Source organism: Cygnus atratus, unplaced genomic scaffold (genome assembly GCF_013377495.2).
Source record: "Cygnus atratus isolate AKBS03 ecotype Queensland, Australia unplaced genomic scaffold, CAtr_DNAZoo_HiC_assembly HiC_scaffold_75, whole genome shotgun sequence".
In the NCBI taxonomy this organism is placed as follows: Eukaryota; Metazoa; Chordata; class Aves; order Anseriformes; family Anatidae; genus Cygnus; species Cygnus atratus.
The window spans coordinates 56,060-76,396 of NW_026110200.1; the positions used below are offsets into that span (position 1 = coordinate 56,060).

General features: G+C 64.9%; 1 protein-coding gene across 1 annotated transcript in view; it reads left to right on the top strand.

The window, feature by feature from the left end:
* DNM2 (dynamin 2) overlaps positions 1-18,825 on the top strand; it is a 28,127-nt gene extending 9,302 nt beyond the window's left edge. The window contains exons 9-20 of the mRNA XM_050716994.1: positions 297-364; positions 1,065-1,203; positions 6,152-6,238; positions 6,841-6,911; positions 8,766-8,817; positions 12,225-12,338; positions 15,718-15,827; positions 16,038-16,149; positions 16,496-16,660; positions 17,190-17,422; positions 18,374-18,628; positions 18,756-18,825. Of these exons, the coding sequence (XP_050572951.1) occupies positions 297-364; positions 1,065-1,203; positions 6,152-6,238; positions 6,841-6,911; positions 8,766-8,817; positions 12,225-12,338; positions 15,718-15,827; positions 16,038-16,149; positions 16,496-16,660; positions 17,190-17,422; positions 18,374-18,628; positions 18,756-18,825 (1,476 nt within the window). The remainder of the gene's footprint in view (positions 1-296; positions 365-1,064; positions 1,204-6,151; positions 6,239-6,840; positions 6,912-8,765; positions 8,818-12,224; positions 12,339-15,717; positions 15,828-16,037; positions 16,150-16,495; positions 16,661-17,189; positions 17,423-18,373; positions 18,629-18,755) is intronic.
* The last annotated feature ends 1,512 nt before the right edge of the window (positions 18,826-20,337 follow it).

The following is a 20,337-nucleotide window of genomic DNA, read 5'->3' on the forward strand; positions in this document are numbered from 1 at the left end:
GGAGCCGCGCGTTGCTGCGTCGGGAACCCCGGGCAGATCCGCGGGGCCGTTAAGTTGCAGGGCTCCCAGCCGCCCGCTGCGGGGCAAAGCTCGGGATTCGGGCAAGCCCCTGAGCTCGCCGGGACGGGGAGCAGCGCCCCCTAACCCAGCTGGGTTAGGATCCTCTCCCAACCCAGCTGGGACGTCCCCGGCGGGCCGGCGCCGAGCGGCATGTGCCGGCCTCTCGCCGGGGCGCGAGGGAAAGGCTCCAAGGGGCGCCCTCCGTGCTGGTTAACGGCGGCTTCCCTCCTGCCCAGATGGAGTTCGACGAGAAGGACTTGAGGCGAGAAATCAGCTACGCCATCAAGAACATCCACGGCGTGAGGCAAGTGGCGGGGGCGGATCCCCCCCCCCCCCCCAAAAAAAAAAAAAAAACCGATCCAGGGGGGCGCGGGGGGCGCGCGCTCGGAGCGTCCCCGCCGGCTGTCGCTTGGGTTTGGCTGCTGAAATACCGTTTCTCTTCCCTCTTCCGCTCCCGGGAGCCGGGGGGAAGAAGGGAGCTGGGGGGGAAGGCAGGGAGCTGAACCCCGCGGGGAGAAGCGGGGCCCGCGGTCCGGCCGGGGACGAGCTGTCCCCCTTCGGGTGCCCTGCGGGCCACGGCGCGGGCCCAGGAGGGGAATTGGGTGGGACACCGGCCCTCCCGGCGTGCCTGCTCTCCTTCGGCCTCGTGCTTTGAAAGGAGAACAGAAACCCGGAGCTTCCCCTCCTCCCCAGGCACCGCTTGACCCGCTCGGGGTGCAGCCACCACCCCACCACCCCCCCAAAACGCCCCCCAAAAAGGCAGCTCCCCGGCTCCTCGCCGTGCCAGCACACCTGCGCCCTCCCCCTCATCCCAGGGGGGTTAGAATTAGGAGCGCTGATTCTAATTAATTCTAAACCCGCCCCGACCCTCTGGTGCCCGGCGGAGGGTGGAGAAGCGGGCAGGGAGCTGCTCCCCGGCGCTGAGCCTCTTGTCAGGATGCGGCCCTGGACCCGACGGCCCGTTTTGTTTCTCTCCCTGCCCCCTCGCCCCCCACCCCGTGTAGGACGGGGCTCTTCACCCCGGACCTGGCGTTCGAGGCCATCGTGAAGAAGCAGGTGGTGAAGCTGAAGGAGCCCTGCCTGAAGTGTGTCGACCTGGTGATTCAGGAGCTCATCAACACGGTCAGGCAGTGCACCAGTAAGGTAGGGGACCAGCAAGGTGGGGGACCAGTAAGGTGGGGACCAGTAGGGCAGGGGACCAGTAGGGCAGGAGACCAGTAGGGCAGGGGACCAGTAAGGTAGGGACCCAGCAGGGCAGGGGACCAGTAGGGCAGGGGACCAGTAGGGCAGGGGACCAGTAGGGCAGGGGACCAGTAGGGCAGGGGACCAGTAGGGCGGGGGACCAGTAGGGCGGGGGACCAGTAAGGCAGGGGACCAGTAGGGCGGGGGACCAGTAGGGCGGGGGACCAGTAGGGCAGGGGACCAGTAAGGTAGGGACCCAGCAGGGCAGGGGACCAGTAAGGCAGGGGACCAGTAAGGCAGGGACCAGCAGGGCGGGGGACCAGTAGGGCAGGGGACCAGTAAGGCAGGGACCAGTAGGGCAGGGGACCAGTAGGGCAGGGACCAGTAGGGCAGGGGACCAGTAGGGCAGGGATCAGTAGGGTAGGGGACCAGTAAGGCGGGGGACCAGTAGGGCAGGGGACCAGTAAGGTAGGGACCCAGCAGGGCAGGGGACCAGCAGGGCAGGGGACCAGTAGGGCAGGGGACCAGTAAGGCAGGGACCAGTAGGGCAGGGGACCAGTAGGGCAGGGATCAGTAGGGTAGGGGACCAGTAAGGCGGGGGACCAGTAGGGTAGGGGACCAGTAAGGCAGGGGACCAGTAAGGCAGGGACCAGTAAGGCAGGGGACCAGTAAGGCAGGGACCAGTAGGGCGGGGGACCAGTAGGGTAGGGGACCAGTAAGGCAGGGATCAGTAGGGTAGGGGACCAGTAAGGTAGGGGACCAGTAGGGCAGGGGACCAGTAGGGCAGGGGACCAGTAGGGCAGGGGACCAGTAGGGCAGGGGACCAGTAGGGCAGGGACCAGTAGGGCAGGGGACCAGTAGGGCAGGGGACCAGTAGGGCAGGGGACCAGTAAGGTGGGGGACCAGTAGGGCGGGGGACCAGTAGGGCGGGGGACCAGTAAGGCAGGGGACCAGTAGGGTAGGGGACCAGTAAGGCAGGGACCAGTAAGGCGGGGGACCAGTAGGGCGGGGGACCAGTAAGGCGGGGGACCAGTAGGGCGGGGGACCAGTAAGGCGGGGGACCAGTAGGGCGGGGGACCAGTAGGGCGGGGGACCAGTAGGGCGGGGGACCAGTAAGGCAGGGACCAGTAGGGCGGGGGACCAGTAGGGCGGGGGACCAGTAAGGCAGGGACCAGTAGGGCAGGGGACCAGTAGGGCAGGGGACCAGTAGGGCAGGGGACCAGTAGGGCAGGGGACCAGTAAGGCAGGGGACCAGTAGGGCAGGGGACCAGTAAGGCGGGGACCAGTAAGGCAGGGGACCAGTAGGGTAGGGGACCAGTAAGGCAGGGACCAGTAAGGCAGGGGACCAGTAGGGTAGGGGACCAGTAAGGCAGGGACCAGTAAGGCAGGGGACCAGTAGGGCAGGGGACCAGTAAGGCAGGGACCAGTAAGGCAGGGGACCAGTAGGGCAGGGGACCAGTAAGGCAGGGACCAGTAGGGCAGGGGACCAGTAGGGCAGGGGACCAGTAAGGCAGGGGACCAGTAGGGCAGGGGACCAGTAGGGCAGGGACCAGTAAGGCAGGGACCAGTAAGGCAGGGGACCAGTAGGGCAGGGGACCAGTAAGGCAGGGACCAGTAAGGCAGGGGACCAGTAGGGCAGGGGACCAGTAAGGCAGGGACCAGTAAGGCAGGGGACCAGTAAGGCAGGGACCAGTAAGGCAGGGGACCAGTAGGGTAGGGGACCAGTAAGGCAGGGGACCAGTAAGGCAGGGGACCAGTAGGGCAGGGGACCAGTAGGGCAGGGGACCAGTAAGGCAGGGGACCAGTAGGGCAGGGGACCAGTAAGGCGGGGGACCAGTAGGGCAGGGGACCAGTAGGGCAGGGGACCAGTAAGGCAGGGACCAGTAGGGCAGGGGACCAGTAGGGCAGGGGACCAGTAAGGCAGGGGACCAGTAGGGCAGGGGACCAGTAGGGCAGGGGACCAGTAAGGCAGGGGACCAGTAGGGCAGGGGACCAGTAAGGCAGGGACCAGTAGGGCAGGGGACCAGTAAGGCGGGGGACCAGTAGGGCAGGGGACCAGTAGGGCAGGGGACCAGTAAGGCAGGGGACCAGTAAGGCAGGGACCAGTAAGGCAGGGGACTAGTAGGGCAGGGGACCAGTAGGGCAGGGACCAGTAAGGCAGGGACCAGTAAGGCAGGGGACCAGTAGGGCAGGGGACCAGTAAGGCAGGGACCAGTAAGGCAGGGACCAGTAAGGCAGGGGACCAGTAGGGCAGGGGACCAGTAAGGCAGGGACCAGTAAGGCAGGGGACCAGTAGGGCAGGGGACCAGTAAGGCAGGGACCAGTAAGGCAGGGGACCAGTAGGGTAGGGGACCAGTAGGGCAGGGGACCAGTAAGGCAGGGGACCAGTAAGGCAGGGGACCAGTAGGGCAGGGGACCAGTAGGGCAGGGGACCAGTAAGGCAGGGGACCAGTAGGGCAGGGGACCAGTAAGGCGGGGGACCAGTAGGGCAGGGGACCAGTAAGGCGGGGGACCAGTAGGGCAGGGGACCAGTAAGGCAGGGACCAGTAGGGCAGGGGACCAGTAAGGCAGGGGACCAGTAGGGCAGGGGACCAGTAAGGCAGGGACCAGTAGGGCAGGGGACCAGTAGGGCAGGGGACCAGTAGGGCAGGGGACCAGTAGGGCAGGGGACCAGTAGGGCAGGGGACCAGTAAGGCAGGGGACCAGTAAGGCAGGGACCAGTAAGGCAGGGGACCAGTAGGGCAGGGGACCAGTAGGGCAGGGACCAGTAAGGCAGGGACCAGTAAGGCAGGGGACCAGTAGGGCAGGGGACCAGTAAGGCAGGGACCAGTAAGGCAGGGGACCAGTAGGGCAGGGGACCAGTAAGGCAGGGGACCAGTAAGGCAGGGACCAGTAAGGCAGGGACCAGTAAGGCAGGGGACCAGTAGGGCAGGGGACCAGTAAGGCAGGGACCAATAAGGCAGGGGACCAGTAGGGTAGGGGACCAGTAGGGCAGGGGACCAGTAAGGCAGGGGACCAGTAGGGCAGGGGACCAGTAGGGCAGGGGACCAGTAAGGCAGGGGACCAGTAGGGCAGGGGACCAGTAAGGCGGGGGACCAGTAGGGCAGGGGACCAGTAAGGCAGGGACCAGTAAGGCAGGGGACCAGTAGGGCAGGGGACCAGTAAGGCAGGGACCAGTAGGGCAGGGGACCAGTAGGGCAGGGGACCAGTAAGGCAGGGGACCAGTAGGGCAGGGGACCAGTAGGGCAGGGGACCAGTAAGGCAGGGGACCAGTAGGGCAGGGGACCAGTAAGGCAGGGACCAGTAGGGCAGGGGACCAGTAAGGCGGGGGACCAGTAGGGCAGGGGACCAGTAGGGCAGGGGACCAGTAGGGCAGGGGACCAGTAGGGCAGGGGACCAGTAAGGCAGGGGACCAGTAAGGCAGGGACCAGTAAGGTGGGGGACCAGTAAGGCAGGGACCAGTAAGGCAGGGGACCAGTAGGGCAGGGGACCAGTAGGGCAGGGGACCAGTAAGGCAGGGACCAGTAGGGCAGGGGACCAGTAGGGCAGGGGACCAGTAAGGCAGGGACCAGTAAGGCAGGGGACCAGTAGGGCAGGGGACCAGTAAGGCAGGGACCAGTAGGGCAGGGGACCAGTAAGGCAGGGACCAGTAAGGCGGGGGACCAGTAGGGCAGGGGACCAGTAAGGCAGGGACCAGTAAGGCGGGGGACCAGTAAGGCAGGGACCAGTAAGGCGGGGGACCAGTAGGGCAGGGGACCAGTAAGGCAGGGACCAGTAAGGCAGGGGACCAGTAGGGCAGGGGACCAGTAAGGCAGGGACCAGTAGGGCAGGGGACCAGTAAGGCAGGGACCAGTAAGGCAGGGGACCAGTAGGGCAGGGGACCAGTAAGGCAGGGGACCAGTAGGGCAGGGGACCAGTAAGGCAGGGACCAGTAGGGCAGGGGACCAGTAGGGCAGGGGACCAGTAAGGCAGGGGACCAGTAGGGCAGGGGACCAGTAAGGCAGGGACCAGTAGGGCAGGGGACCAGTAAGGCGGGGGACCAGTAGGGCAGGGGACCAGTAGGGCAGGGGACCAGTAGGGCAGGGGACCAGTAAGGCAGGGGACCAGTAGGGCAGGGGACCAGTAAGGCAGGGACCAGTAGGGCAGGGGACCAGTAGGGCAGGGGACCAGTAAGGCAGGGACCAGTAGGGCGGGGGACCAGTAGGGCAGGGGACCAGTAAGGCAGGGACCAGTAAGGCAGGGGACCAGTAAGGCAGGGGACCAGTAAGGCAGGGGACCAGTAGGGCAGGGAACCAGTAAGGCAGGGGACCAGTAGGGCGGGGGACCAGTAAGGCAGGGACCCGGCCCCTTCCTGCCGGCCGCGCGGGGATGCGGGAGGGGCGCCCCAACTCGCCTGGTCCCCCCCCAAAACCAAACCGGAGCACGAATTGGACCTTCACGAGCTTTGAATTCTCTCCTGACGTGGAGAAAGCCTGCAATTAATGAGCTGCTTGATAACGAGCACGTTTCCACGTCCCGAGGCGCCCCCCCCCCCCCCCCCCCCAGCGTTGGCATTCGCTCTTGGAAGCGTTAATGAGCCCGAAGCCGGGGGTAAAGGGGTCGTGCCCGTATTTAATTACCGGCTTCTCGAGGCGAGCCCGGGGCAGCTCCGGGGGACTTGAGGGCGTTTCCCCCCTCGAGGAAATTTCCCCCCCTCGTCTCTCGAGGGCTGAGCGTGCCGCCGCAGCCCCCCAGGAATTGGGGGGAAGAGCGGAGAGGATCGGCCCTTGCTTCCCCCTGAGCCCCAGCTGCGTCCTCCTCCTCCTCGATCCCTCCCGGCCCCCTTCGTGCCCCCGTTCCCTCCCTGGCTCTCCGCGGCTGCGCCGCGCTCAGCACCCGTTTCCCTTCCTTCCTCCCTTCTCCTTCCCAGCTCGGTTCCTACCCCAGGCTGCGGGAGGAGACGGAGAGGATCGTCACCACGCACATCAGGGAGCGGGAGGGCAAAACCAAGGACCAGGTGAGCGCGGCCCCCTCGCGACCCCAAGGCTCCCTCTGGCAAACCCAAGGCTCCCCGTCGCGACCCCAAAGCTCCCCGTCGCAATCCCAAGGCTCCCCGTCGCGACCCCAAGGCTCCCCGTCGCGACCCCAAGGCTCCCCGTCGCGACCCCAAGACTCCCCGTCGCGACCCCAAGACTCCCCGTCGCGATCCCAAAGCTCCCCGTCGCAACCCCAAGGCTCCCCGTCGCGACCCCAAGGCTCCCCGTCGCGACCCCAAGGCTCCCCGTCGCGACCCCAAAGCTCCCCGTCGCGACCCCAAGGCTCCCCGTCGCGATCCCAAAGCTCCCCGTCGCGATCCCAAAGCTCCCCGTCGCGACCCCAAGACTCCCCGTCGCGACCCCAAAGCTCCCCGTCGCGATCCCAAGGCTCCCCGTCGCGACCCCAAAGCTCCCCGTCGCGACCCCAAGACTCCCCGTCGCGATCCCAAAGCTCCCCGTCGCGATCCCAAAGCTCCCCGTCGCGACCCCAGGGCTCCCCGTCGCGACCCCAAGGCTCCCTCTGGCGGCAGCGGCGCGGGGAGCGGCGATCCCGGGGGCTCCTAACCGGGGAACCTCTCTCCAGATCCTGCTGCTGATCGACATCGAGCTCTCCTACATCAACACCAACCACGAAGACTTCATCGGGTTTGCCAAGTGAGTGGCCGAGCGGCGGGACGGGGCTTTCCTCGCGCCCCGTTACAAACGGGGCTCGCGGTCCCGTCCCCTGCGGGGCATTGCGGCGTCCTTCGGGAGGTGACGAGGGGCGGGCGAGCCCCCCCGCGCCCCGCTTTAATTCACCAAAGCCCGTCGGGGAGCTCTGGGGGTTTGGGAGCTGCGGGGTTTGTGCTGCAGCCCCAAACCCCTGCTCCCCCCCACCGCGTGCGAGGGCGCGGAGCCGCGAGCTTGCCCCGCAGCGTTCCTTCGCCTTGCACTTTACCCCGAGGCGGTCCCAAAGTTCAGCCTCGGAAGCGCTTCGGGGCTGCTCGCAGGGGTTCTGGGATTAATTAAGGTAATTTTAGGGCCGTTCGCCCTGGTGGGAACTTCCCGTGCCCCGCTGGGCGCAGCGAGGGAAGGCGAGGTGGCTCCCGGTGTCCCGGGGGAGCAGAGGAGTCCCTCGGGCATCGAGCTCGTCCCTCGGAACGATGCCGGAGCAGAAGGGCCGCGAGGAAGGGGCCGCGCCGTCCGTCTGTCCCCGTCCTTCCTCCTTCCCTTCCTCCGCTTCATCCCAGCAGCGCGGCCCCGGCGTCGCGCCGCCGAGAGCCCCAGCTCGGGTGTCCCCGCGGGGACGGAGCCCCGTGCTCGTGCCCCTCTTCCCAGCAGAGCCCCCTCCGCTTCTTCTCTTCCAGTCCACCTCTATTTTCTTTCATTTTTTTTTTCCCCCTCCTTTCCGTTCACGTCTCCGCTTCTCGCCTTCGACCCGCGCAGTTCCTTCCTCTTCTCCTAACCTCTCCTGTTTTTCCTTGGAACCACCTCGCTCTCTCTCGCTCCGGACTCCTCCGAATCTCTCCCTCTCCCCAGCTGTTACACTGAGCAGCACTTGGCGACAGGGTGGGTACCCGCAGCAGCAGCAGTAGCAGCAGTAACAGCAGCGGCAGCAGCAGTAGCAGCAGCAGCAGCAGCAGCAGCATGTGCCTGCATGTGCCGAGCTCTCCGCCCCGGGCTCAGCACCCGGGGAGCTCCCCGCTCCCATCCGGAGCTCGAGGCTGGGTCTCGCCCAGCGCCAGGAGGGTTTTAGGGACCCCAGGACCAGATCCAGCTCGCCCCCCCCCCCCCCCCCCAGGGCAGGGACGCCCCCCGGGGTCCTGCCACCACCCCCAAGGTGCTTGCGAGCTGCTTCTCCCCGGGGCGTCCCGGCGTGGCTCTAACGGTTCTCCCGGATTTTGTTCCCGCTCCTGACTAACGGGCACGTCCCGCGCCGCGCCCCCGCGTCCCCGTGGGTGCTCAGGAGAGACAGGTAGCGTTCCCTCCGGTGCAGGTACGCGGGGTTTTTGGTCCCAGCCTTTCTTTTTGGGGAGGGGGGGCTGGGTGGGGTGGGACCAGGAGGTGCAGGCGGTTCTGGAGAGGAGTCGTGGTGCTTGGCGGGGCCCCCGGACCCCTTGGGCTTTCCGACCTCTGGGTGTTTCCTATCCCGCGCCCCTCGGGGACGCGCAGGCTTGAAACCAACCCGCCTGCCCGGAGGTAAGGACTGGAAGGAAGCAGATAAAGCTGCCCGGGGCACAAAACCCTGTGTGTGTGTCCCCCCCCCCGGCCCTCAGCACCGCATTCGGTCCCAGCCCGAGGGAGAGGGCTCCTCAAACCGCAGGCCCTAAGTCCCGGGGCGGGGTGGGTGGGGGGGGTGGGGGAAAATCCCACCCCACAGCTCCCAGCGGGGCTCAGCTCTTCCTTCCAGCACTCCTGGCAGCCCGGGGAGGGGGGAAGCGTGCAGTCCTCGGGGGGGGGGGGGGGGGGCGGCTCAGCACCGTCCCCCTCTTCTCCTAAAACTTCCCCCCCCCCTCTCTCTTTTCCCAGCGCGCAGCAGAGGAACACGCAGACCAACAAGAAGCGAGCCGTCCCCAACCAGGTACAGCCCGCTGGGTTCGGGTCCCGCTTCGGGAGCTGCCCCCCCGCGGCTCCGGGGGCCGGATCCGGGACGGTCCCCGGCGAGGTTTGGAGGTGGGGGATGGAGGAAGGGAAACGCGGCTCTGCCTCCGGGGGGGGGGGGGGTTGGGTGGGTGGGGGTGGGTGGGGAGCGGGACTGGAAGCCCCCCCCCCTCGCATGGTCCTAGGTGTGGCAGGACGTAATGCAGACGTTGCCTCCTTGGTTGGAAAGATTGTGATGAATTATTAACACTGTAAAAATTATAATTAATAGCATGTCACTGTTTTTCTCTCGCTGTTTCTCTGCTTTTTCCTACCATTTTCGTGCTTCCTGCTCTCTTCTCCCTCCCGTCACTTCTGTTTCTCTTCCCTCTTCTGTCTCCTCCTCGTCCTGCTTTTGTGTTTTGTGTTTTTCCCCGCCCCCCCTCCCTCCCCCCCCTCCCCCCCCCCCCTTTAATTTTGCGCGCCCCAAGGGGGAGATACTGGTAAGTACCCGTGTGGACTGGTAGTGCTGGTAGACAGCAGCCAGGGAGGGACGCGGCCCGGCCAGGAATCGCCCCCGAGCCCGGACCCGGCGCCTCTCGCACCCCAGAACTGAGCACGCCGGCGGCAGGGGCAGGGCAGGATCCCCCCCCCCCACCACCACCCCAAAAAAAACAAACCACAAAGCCTCTTGGTGCCTCTCGGAGGTGGGAATTCATCCCGGCCCCTTCGTCCCCACGCTTCTCCCCTTGCCACGAGCAGGGGGAAAGGGGGGCGGGAGGCCAAAGTCTTCACCCCGCCGGGGTTTTTGGGGTGCGCCCGCTGCCAGCGTGAGGCTGGAGGGGAGAAACGGCCCCGCGGCCGCGCCTCCAGCGCTCCCCCGTCCATCAGGTCCCCGGGGAGGGAGGCGTTATCCTCCCGAGCTGCCTTTTGGGCTGGGATTTGGGCTCGGAGCTGCCTTTTGGGCTGGGATTTCCCGTGCCCGGACGCCGGCCCCGTCAATCCCAGCTGGCGGCGGCGGCAAATTTTGGGGACCCCTTTTGGGCGCGTTATTCGGCCGGCACAGAGCTTCGCCTCCAGCGTGCTCACTTCTGGGCAGAGGGCTGAGTTTGCTCCCAAGGGAGAAGTTTCCCCGTCCCTGGGCGAGCTTTTCCCTCGGGGGGGGGGGGGGGGTGGGTGGGTGGCGGGCGGGGGGGGGTCCTGGCCCCTGCTTTCGGGGCTTGGGGTGGAGGAAATGGAAGCATCTGCGAGGGAAGCGGTCTCGACCCGCTGGCTCGGGCTCCGCTTCCAGCAGCCTCGCGTCACCTCCCGGGCCCTGCGCCGCCTTCCCCGAGCCTTCAGAGGCTTCCGTTTCCTCCCAGCACCATCCTGCAAAAACGGGGGCAGCCTCCCCCGGGGCCCGATCCTGCCTCCCGCGGGAGGCCGAGCTCCGCGCCGGGCTGCGCTCCCCTCGCTGGCTGTGCCCACGGAGGTGGGGGCGGGGGGGGGGGAATCGCGCCGGGTGCCGGGACGGCGGAGGGCCGGCGACGAAGGACTCGAGGCTTCTGATCCGGAGCTGAGCACCCCGGCGGGGGGCAGCTGGAGCGGGGCCGGGGGGGGAAGCCCCAAAACCAGCCCCGAGCACGATCTGCGCCCCTCCATCCTCCTCCCCTCGAGCCGAGGAGCGCCCCGGGGCCTCCCCGGGGCCCCAAATCCCATTTCGGCTTCTTCCTGAGGCTCCAGCTCGCTCGGGGCTGGGATTTTGGCCTCTTCCCCGGTCCGTGGCCTCACGGGCGGGATCCCCGCTCCCCGTTATTTTGCCCGCGGCAGCCTCCGGTCGCATTTTCGGGGCAGCAGCCTCGGGCTGTGCCGCTGGACCTCCGCCCTCGGCGGTCCCTGAGCTCAGCGCGCGCTCGGCGATGGGTTTTTGAAACCAAACTGATGGGTTTTAAAGCCAAATCGATGCTTTTTAAAGCCAAACCGATGCTTTTTAAAGCCAAACCGAGGGTTTTTGAAACCAAACTGATGGGTTTTAAAGCCAAACCGATGCTTTTTAAAGCCAAACCGACGGTTTTTGAAACCAAACTGATGTGTTTTAAAGCCAAATCGATGCTTTTTAAAGCCAAACCGAGGGTTTTTGAAACCAAACTGATGTGTTTTAAAGCCGAATCGATGCTTTTTAAAGCCAAACCGCTGTTTTTTTAAAGCCAAACCGAGGGTTTTTAAAGCCAAGCCGATGGGTTTTAAAGCCAAGCCGACGGTTTTTAAAGTCAAATGGATGTTTTTCAAAGTCAAACCGACGGTTTTTGAAACCAAACCGGTGGGTTTTAAAGCCAAACTGATGCTTTTTAAAGCCAAACTGATGCTTTTTAAAGCCAAGCCAGGGTGCTCGGAGCGAATCAGCAGGCAGAGCCCTCTCCCTGCCGCCCTCCGCCTCCTTACCCTCGCGCTCCTTCCTCCCCTCGCCGGGAAAACCACTTTGTGTGCGCCTCACCCGCCGGATTTCGGCACGGCTCCCGCGGGCCCGGCCCCCCGGCCCCCTCCCACAAATTCCCAGCTCCGGCCGCCGCGGTCCCGAGCCCTGCCTCAGTTTTCCCCCCCCCCCCCCTCCTCCCGGCCGAGCCGTGCCGAACTCCGCGTCCCGCCGCCGTCTAACCCCTCTCTGCTCAACCGCCGGCCTTCGTTGCCCTCCCGGCCCCGCTTCGGGCTGACCCCCCCCACCCCACAGCACGTTTCCCCCCCCCCCCCACTAACCCGGCTGGTGGCACTAACCCCGCAGCGCTGGGGCAGAGAGGCCGGGGAGGGCGCGGGGGCCGCGGGGCCGGCTGCGCACCGGGGCGATCCAGGGGTGCAGGGCTATGGGGAGAGGGGGAAAGTGGTGCTGGGCTGCCTCCACGCGAGGCTGGGACCCCCCAAAAACCACCACCCCCCCCCCCCCCCGGGGAATGGGGGTGCTCGGCAGCAGCGAGACCCCGGGGGAGAGGCGGAGGCTGCAGCCCCCCCCGCCCAGGGAGGGCGAGGGCTCGGCCCCGCAGCGCAGGAGGTGGGAACAGGGAGGAAAAATCCCCCCCCGTTTATCCCCAAAATCTATGCCGAGCGGCCAGGGGAAGAAAAGGGAGGCTGCCGGGGCTCGTTAGCCGCTAAATGAGCCCGGTGTGGGCTCGTTAGCCCCTAAACGAGCCCGGGGTCGAGGCTCGGAGCAGCTCCCGGGTGCCAAGAGCGACGGTCGAGCCCTCGGGCCGTCCGGCGAGGGCGTTTTGGGGGGCAGGCGGAGGATTTGGGTGAAAACCGTGGGTTTCCGGTGGTTTAATCCGGCTGAGGGACTCCTCAGCCTCCCGTCCCGTCCCGGGGAGGGGGGGGGCGGAGCTCCTTGGGAGCGAGGGGCTCCCGGCGCTGCCCCCGCTCCCCGGCGCCGCTCTGTGCCCGCAGGTGATCCGCAGGGGCTGGCTGACCATCAACAACATCAGCATCATGAAGGGCGGCTCCAAGGAGTACTGGTTCGTGCTGACCGCCGAGTCCCTCTCCTGGTACAAGGACGAGGAGGTACGGGGCCAAACGGGGCAAATCCCACGTCCCCAGGCGCCCCCTGGGTCGGGGACCCTCCTTTTGGGGTGACGGGCATTCCTTTTGGGGGCGGGGACCACCTTCTTGGGGTCAGGGGCCCTCCTTTGGGGACTGGGGGCCCTCCTTTGGGGATCGGGGACCCTCCTTTCGGGACAAGAAACTTTCCTTTAGGGACCGGGGACTTTCCTTTTGGGACCGTGGACCCTCCTTTTGGGGTCAGGGACCCTCCTTTCAGGACAAGGAACTTTCCTTTAGGGACCGAGGACCCTCCTTTTGGGGTCAGGGACCCTCCTTTTGGGACAAGGAACTTACCTTTTGGGGTCAGGGATCCTCCTTTAGGGACTGGGGACCCTCCTTTCGGGACAAGAAACTTTCCTTTAGGGACCGGGGACCCTCCTTTCGGGACAAGAAACTTTCCTTTAGGGACCAGGGACCCTCCTTTTGGGGTCAGGGACCCTCCTTTTGGGACAAGGAACTTTCCTTTTGGGGTCAGGGACCCTCCTTTCGGGGTCGGGGGCCTTCCTTTAGCTCCCAGCTCAGAACCTGGTGCTCGGCTTCAACCCGAGCAGGGTTGGGGGGGAAAAAAACCCACCTCCGTTCTGGCCCCCGGGGCAGGGCAGCCACGGGGTAGAGGAAAACTGGCCCCATCTTCGCCCCCCCCGTGGCACTGGGGGTTTATTTTCACCACGCCCCGAGGCCCCCCCAAAGCGCTGCTCCCCATGGGCCGGGTCCTATCCTGCCCCCTGCGGTGGGTCGGGGGTGCTGAGCCCCCCGTGGCTCAGTTTCATCCCCACCACTTCCACTTTTCCCATTTTCCAGCCTTTTTCCAGCCTTTTTCCACCCCCGCAGGCTGAAAATCGCCCTCACCCCCCCCGCGTCACCGGCCAGATGCTGCCGGGGGGGGGGTGCTGAGCTGGGTGCTGGCAGCGGGGGGGGGGCACAGCCCGGTGCTGAGCACGCGGGGCAGAAAAAGGAGACGGGGACACGGCTTTTATTTCCCTTTGTTCCTCCTCCTTCGGGCGGCTTCTCCCTGGGCCCGCAGCTCCTCCCGGTGCTTTTTGGGGGGCTCGACCCCCCCCAAACGGGGCGGGGGACGCGGGGGGGGCTCCGCCGAGAAGCACGCTGCGCCAACGGGTGCGAGCAGAACCCTTTAATAACCCCGAAAATCGGTGTGATAACCCCAAGAACCCGTGTAATAACCCCAAAAACCCGTGTAATAACCCCAAAAAAACATTTAATAACCCTCAAAAAACATTTAATAACCCTGAAAAAACCATTTAATAACCCAAATATCCTTTTAATAACCCCCAAAACAACATTTAATATCCCCGAAAAACTATTTGATATCCCCCCAAAAGCATTTAATAACCCTGAAACCCCTCTAATAACCCCAAAAGCCCATGTAATAACCCCCAAACCCGCATAATAACCCCCAAAACCCCTTTAATAACCCCGAAAATCGGTGTGATAACCCCAAGAACCCGTGTAATAACCCCAAAAACCCGTGTAATAACCCCAAAAAAACATTTAATAACCCTCAAAAAACATTTAATAACCCTGAAAAAACCATTTAATAACCCAAATATCCTTTTAATAACCCCCAAAACAACATTTAATATCCCCGAAAAACTATTTGATATCCCCCCAAAAGCATTTAATAACCCTGAAACCCCTCTAATAACCCCAAAAGCCCATGTAATAACCCCCAAACCCGCATAATAACCCCCAAAACCCCTCTAATATCCCCAAAAACCTGCGTAATAACCCCGAAAACCCCTCTAATATCCCCAAAACCTGCGTAAGACCCCCCCAAACCCGCATAATAACCCCAAAATCCCTCTAATAACCCCCCAAACCCACGCAATAACCCCCCAAAACCCGCGTAATAACCCTGAAATCCCTCTAATAACCCCCCCAAACCCACGGAATAACCCCCCAAAACCTGTGTAAGAACCCCCCAAACCCACATAATAACCCCGAAATCCCTGTAATAACCCCCCAAAACCCCTCTAATACCCCCCAAACCCACACAATAACCCCCCAAAACCTGCGTAATAACCCCGAAATCCCTCTAATAACCCGCCAAAACCCCTCTAATACCCCCCAAACCCACACAATAACCCCCGAAAACCTGCGTAAGACCCCCCCAAACCCGCATAATAACCCCGAAATCCCTCTAATACCCCAAAAACCCGCGTAATAACCCCGAAATCCCTCTAATAACCCCCCAAACCCACGCAATAACCCCCCAAAACCCGCGTAATAACCCCAAAATCCCTCTAATAACCCCCCCAAACCCACGCAATAACCCCCCAAAACCTGCGTAATAACCCCGAAATCCCTCTAATACCCCCCAAACCCACACAATAACCCCAAAAACCCGCATAATAACCCCAAAACCCCTCTAATACCCCCCAAACCCACGCAATAACCCCCCAAAACCCGCGTAATAACCCCGAAATCCCTCTAATAACCCGCCAAAACCCCTCTAATACCCCCCAAACCCACACAATAACCCCCGAAAACCTGCGTAATAACCCCAAAATCCCTCTAATAACCCCCCAAAACCTGCGTAATAACCCCGAAATCCCTCTAATACCCCCCAAACCCACACAATAACCCCAAAAACCCGCATAATAACCCCAAAACCCCTCTAATACCCCCCAAACCCACGCAATAACCCCCCAAAACCCGCGTAATAACCCCGAAATCCCTCTAATAACCCCCCCAAACCCGCGCAATAACCCCAGAAACCCCTCCCGATAACCCCCCAAAACCCCGTGCAATAACCCCAAAACCCCACACAGTGACACCCCCCCCCCCCCCCCCCCCCCCAGAACCCCGCGTAACGGCCCTGCCAAGGGCCGGATCCTTCCGTTTTTATACTGAACGAGGAGCGACGCCGCCGGGGGGGCGCGGGGAAACCGCGCTTTTTTTTTTTTTTCCCCTTTTTTTTTTTCCCCCTTTTTTTTCCCCCCCCCCTTTTTTTTTTTTTTTTTTGGGTCCCTTCTGACGTGGCAAAAGTCAGGAAAAAAAAAAAAACACCAAAAAGAAAAAAAAAACACCGAAAAAAAGAAAAAACACCAAAAAAAAACACACCAAAAAGAAAAAAAACACCGAAAAAAAAGAAAAAACACCAAAAAAAACCACCAAAACCACCAAAAAGCCGCGGGTTTCGCAGGAAATCGCGGAGGAGGAGTGTGGGGCGGCGGGAGGCTGGCGGCGGGGGGGGGAAGGCTCCGGGTGGCCAGGACGTCCCTTTCGGAGACAAAGCGGGGCCGGGGCCCCCCCCAAAACGCTTCCAGATGCGGGGCTGGGGCTCGGCTCGCTCTCAGCCCTGCTTTTCTCTCGCCCCCAGGAGAAGGAGAAGAAGTACATGCTGCCCCTGGACAACCTGAAGATCCGGGACGTGGAGAAGGGCTTCATGTCCAACAAGCACGTCTTCGCCATCTTCAACACCGAGCAGAGGTGAGGGCCCGAGCCCGAAAGCTCGCCACGAGGCCTCCTCCCCTCGCCCTCGGGGCTGAAGGCGGCGGGGGGGGGATCGCTCGGGAGGAGGCAGCGGCCGATTCGGGCTCCCCCCCGCTACCCGGTGCTGAGGCCGCGTGGTTTCGGAGGCCGCCTCCTCTCCGCCTTCCTCCTCCCCTCCTCATCCTCGCTCTTTGCTCCTTCCTCCAGGAACGTCTACAAAGACCTCCGCCAGATCGAGCTGGCCTGCGACTCCCAGGAGGACGTGGACAGCTGGAAAGCCTCCTTCCTCCGGGCGGGCGTTTACCCGGAGAAAGACCAAGTAAAGCTCCCCTCCGAGCTGCCCGAGCCCCCCGGGAGCCGAGCCCGCGGCTCCTTCGCTCCCCCTGCCTGACGCCGGGGGCTCGGGGGGGCGCCGCGGTGACCCCATAGCGCCCACGAGCCCCCCGCAAAGCGCCGCGGTGTCGCCGAAGAGAGGAGCAAGGATCCTGCCCGCTGGACGCGGTCCCTTTTGCTCCGAAATCACCTTTTTTTTTTTTTTTTCCCCCCCACCCCTAAAGCGTCCGTTTGGGATGGGAAGAGGTGGCGGGGACGGGGAGGCGAGCGGGCCGGCCCCGAGCGCGGGGGCCCGGCGGTGACGGGGGTCCCCCCCCGCTGTCCCCGAGCAGACGGAGAACGAGGACGGCGCCCAGGAGAACACCTTCTCCATGGACCCCCAGCTGGAGCGGCAGGTGGAGACCATCCGCAACCTCGTCGACTCCTACGTGGGCATCATCAACAAGTCCATCCGCGACCTCATGCCAAAGACCATAATGCACCTCATGATAAATAATGTGAGTGGGGGGCGGGGGAACGGGGCTCCTGGCGCCGCGGGGAGAAGCCCCCGGCCCCCTCGGGGCTTGGCGCGGGGCCGAACGACGGGATCCGACGAGCGGGCGGCTCTTGTGTTTCTCCGTCCTGGCGCGTTGAGCCCCGAGGGGGTCGGACTTTTGATGGTCCGTACGGGTCCCTTCCACCTCGGGGTGCTCTGCGATTCCACGATTCGAGCTGAATCCTTCTGGGTCCCTTCCACCTCGGGGTCTTATTCCATGATCCCAGGACTCGAGCGGACGCCGAGGGGGCGTTCGGGTTCTCGGTGGTTTTTTTTTTTGTTGTTGTTTTGTTTTTTTTTTTTTTTCCCCGCCCCGCTTCTCGCGAAGCCGGGGGGGGGGCCGCCGCAGCGCCCCGAGGGGCCGCCCTCGCCTCATCCCGGCCCCGCCGCCCTCGCTGCTCCTGGGGGGGGGGGCGGGTTCCCCGTTGCCAAACCCCCCGAAATCTCGCTCTTCGGGGCTTCACCTCCCCGCCACCCCTGCTTCCCCGCAGACCAAGGATTTCATCCACTCGGAGCTCCTGGCCTACCTGTACTCGTCCGCCGACCAGAGCAGCCTGATGGAGGAGTCGGCGGACCAGGCGCAGCGGCGGGACGAGATGCTGCGCATGTACCACGCGCTGAAGGAGGCGCTCAGCATCATCGGGGACATCAGCACCAGCACCGTCTCCACGCCCGTGCCCCCGCCGGTGGACGACACGTGGCTGCAGACCGGCAGCGGGCACAGGTGGGGCACGGCCCGGGGTGGGGGGGGGGTGGGGGGGGGCTCGGCGGGGTTTGAGAGGGGCTCGGCAGGGTTTGGGGGGGCTCGGCGGGGTTTGGGGTGGCTCGGGGGGGTTCGGCGGGGTTTGAGAGGGGCTCAGCGGGGTTTGGGGGGGGCTCAGCGGGGTTTGGGGGGGCTCAGCGGGGTTTGGGGGGGGGCTCAGCGGGGTTCGGGGGGGCTCAGCGGGGTTTGAGGGGGGCTCAGCGGGGTTTGGGGGGGCTGCAGAGGGCTGCGGCCGCCCCCTTACCCCTGCCGTCTCTCCGTAGCCCCCTGCCTCAGCTCAGCGGGGTTCAGGGGCTCAGCGGGATTGGGGGGCTCAGCGGGGTTCGGGGGGGCTCGGCGGGGTTTGGGGTGGCTCGGGGGGGTTCGGCGGGGTTTGAGAGGGGCTCAGCGGGGTTTGGGGGGGGCTCAGCGGGGTTTGGGGGGGCTCAGCGGGGTTTGGGGGGGGGGCTCAGCGGGGTTCGGGGGGGCTCAGCAGGGTTTGAGGGGGGCTCAGCGGGGTTCGGGGGGGCTGCAGAGGGCTGCGGCCGCCCCCTGACCCCTGCCGTCTCCCCGTAGCCCCCTGCCTCAGCTCAGCGGGGTTCAGGGGCTCAGCGGGATTGGGGGGCTCAGCGGGGTTCGGGGGGGCTCAGCGGGGTTTGGGGGGGGCTCAGCGGGGTTCGGGGGGGGCTCAGCAGGGTTTGAGGGGGGTCAGCGGGGTTCGGGGGGGCTGCAGAGGGCTGCGGCCGCCCCCTGACCCCTGCCGTCTCTCCGTAGCCCCCCGCCTCAGCTCAGCGGGGTTCGGGGGGTCTCAGTGGGGTTCAGGGGCTCAGCGGGGTTTGGGGGGGCTCAGTGGGGTTCGGGGGGGCTCAGCAGGGCTTGGGGGGGGCTGCAGAGGGCTGCGGCCGCCCCCTGACCCCCGCCGTCTCCCCGCAGCCCCCCGCCTCAGCGCAGACCCGTCTCGGCCGTCCTGCCGCCGGGCCGGCCGCCGGCCGTGCGGGGCCCGACGCCGGGGCCTCCGCTCATCCCCATCCCCGCGGGGGGGCCGTCCCCGTTCACGGCTCCCCCCATCCCCTCGCGCCCCGGACCCCAAAACGTCTTCGCTGCTCCCAACGACCCCTTCTCAGCCCCTCCGCAGATCCCCTCGCGGCCGGCGCGCATCCCCCCCGGCATCCCTCCAGGCGTGCCCAGGTAAGCGACCGGCCTTGGCGGGGGGGGGGGAGTTTTGTACCCCCAGGGCCGCGTCCTCGGCTCGGGGACCCCTCGGTGGGCAGCCCCCCCCGTCCCCACACCCTTTCTTGCCCCTTTCTCTCCGCAGCAGGAGACCCCCGGCGGCGCCCAACCGGCCGACCATCATCCGCCCGGCCGAGCCCTCGCTCCTCGATTAACCGCCGCGGGGCCGCCACGACTCCCTCCCGGCCGCCTCCGCCCGGTGGGAGGGCGCCAGGGGGAAGATGGGGGGGCCCCCCCCCCCGGGTCCCCGTCCCCCCCCCCCCCCCCCCCAGCATCTCATCTCTCGATTTTTATTTTATTTTTTTTTTTTCTTTAACCCCTCCGCCCCGCCATCAGCTCTCAGCAGAGCGGTTTCACACCCGGGCCGAGCTCGCCCCCCCTCGGCGCGCCGCCGGCCCGAGCAGGACGCGGGCACCGCGGCGCCGCGCTCCACCCCCCCTCCCCCCCCCCGGATACCAAACCGGGGAGGATTCTGGTTTTCTGGGGGGGGGTCGACTATTGCACTTTTTTGGTCAGAAACGCCCCCCCCCCCCCCCCCCCCCAGCTCCCCTCCGACGCTCAGCGTCCTCGCCTCGGGGCGGCCCCGATGCGCGAGGCAGCTGGCTCCGAGACGGGCGCCGAGGCTGATCAGATTCCTGCCTTCCTCCTCCTCTCCCCCCCCCCCCCAGAATTTTTGTATTAATATATTATATATAAAACTTAGCGATTTTCATTTTTCTCCCCCGAAGCCCCCCCGCCCCGGGAGCCGATTGCTAATCCTGCCCGTAGCCTTTTATCTCCGTTTTTATAGCTTCCAGGGAATTTTTCTCGACGGGAACCGAGGCCGGGGCCCCGCAGGTAGCGAGTTGCTAACGAATTTAATTCGTTAAGGCGAGGCCCCGGCCGCTGCTCGCCTTAACGCCCGCGCCCCGAAGCCCGGGGGGAGGCCGGAGGAGCAAGGGGGGGGGGGGGGAGCCGGGGGGGAGCCCCCCAGCCCCCCAAAAAAACACGCGGAGCCCCCCCCGAGCCGCGGCGGCGTCCCCGTGTGTCGTTCCCCCCCCCACCGCCGCCGCCGCCTTTGCCCACGGTGCCTTTCCCCGCGGCGGGGGGGGGGGCGGAGGATGTAAATATTTCTACAGACTGTACGGATTGTATAAAAACAGCAAAAAGGCAAAAAAAAAGAAAAAAGATGTAGGTTTTTTTTTTAAAAACACCGGCCCCGGGGTTGTTGGGGGGGGGGGGGCACGGAGATGGGGCTGCAGCACCAGCTGCCTTAACGGGGGGGTCCCCGGGGGGTCCCAACCCCCCCCCCCCCCAGCCTGCCGCGCTGGCGGGGCAGAGCTTTTCGGGGGGGGGGGGGAGGGGCTCGGCCGCCCGCCCGCTGCCCCCCCGGTGTCGCCAGCGGCTCGGGGGCTTCTCCCCCCGGCCCCCCCGGCCCTAAAAAAAAGAAAAAAACCAGCAGGCTTCTCTCCCGGTCCTTCTGTTTGCCGCCGTGTAAGTGCCTCCGTTCTGTACCCTATTAATAAACTAAAAAAAGGAGAAAAAAAAAAAAAAAAGGAACGAACACGAAAAGAAGAAAAATAAAGGGAAAAAACAAAAAGGTGGTGAAAGGCTCCGGCGCTTCCGCGTGGTTTCTCTCACCTCGTCGGTGGGGCGAGGGGCTTTGGGGGTCCGGAGGGGGGCTTTGG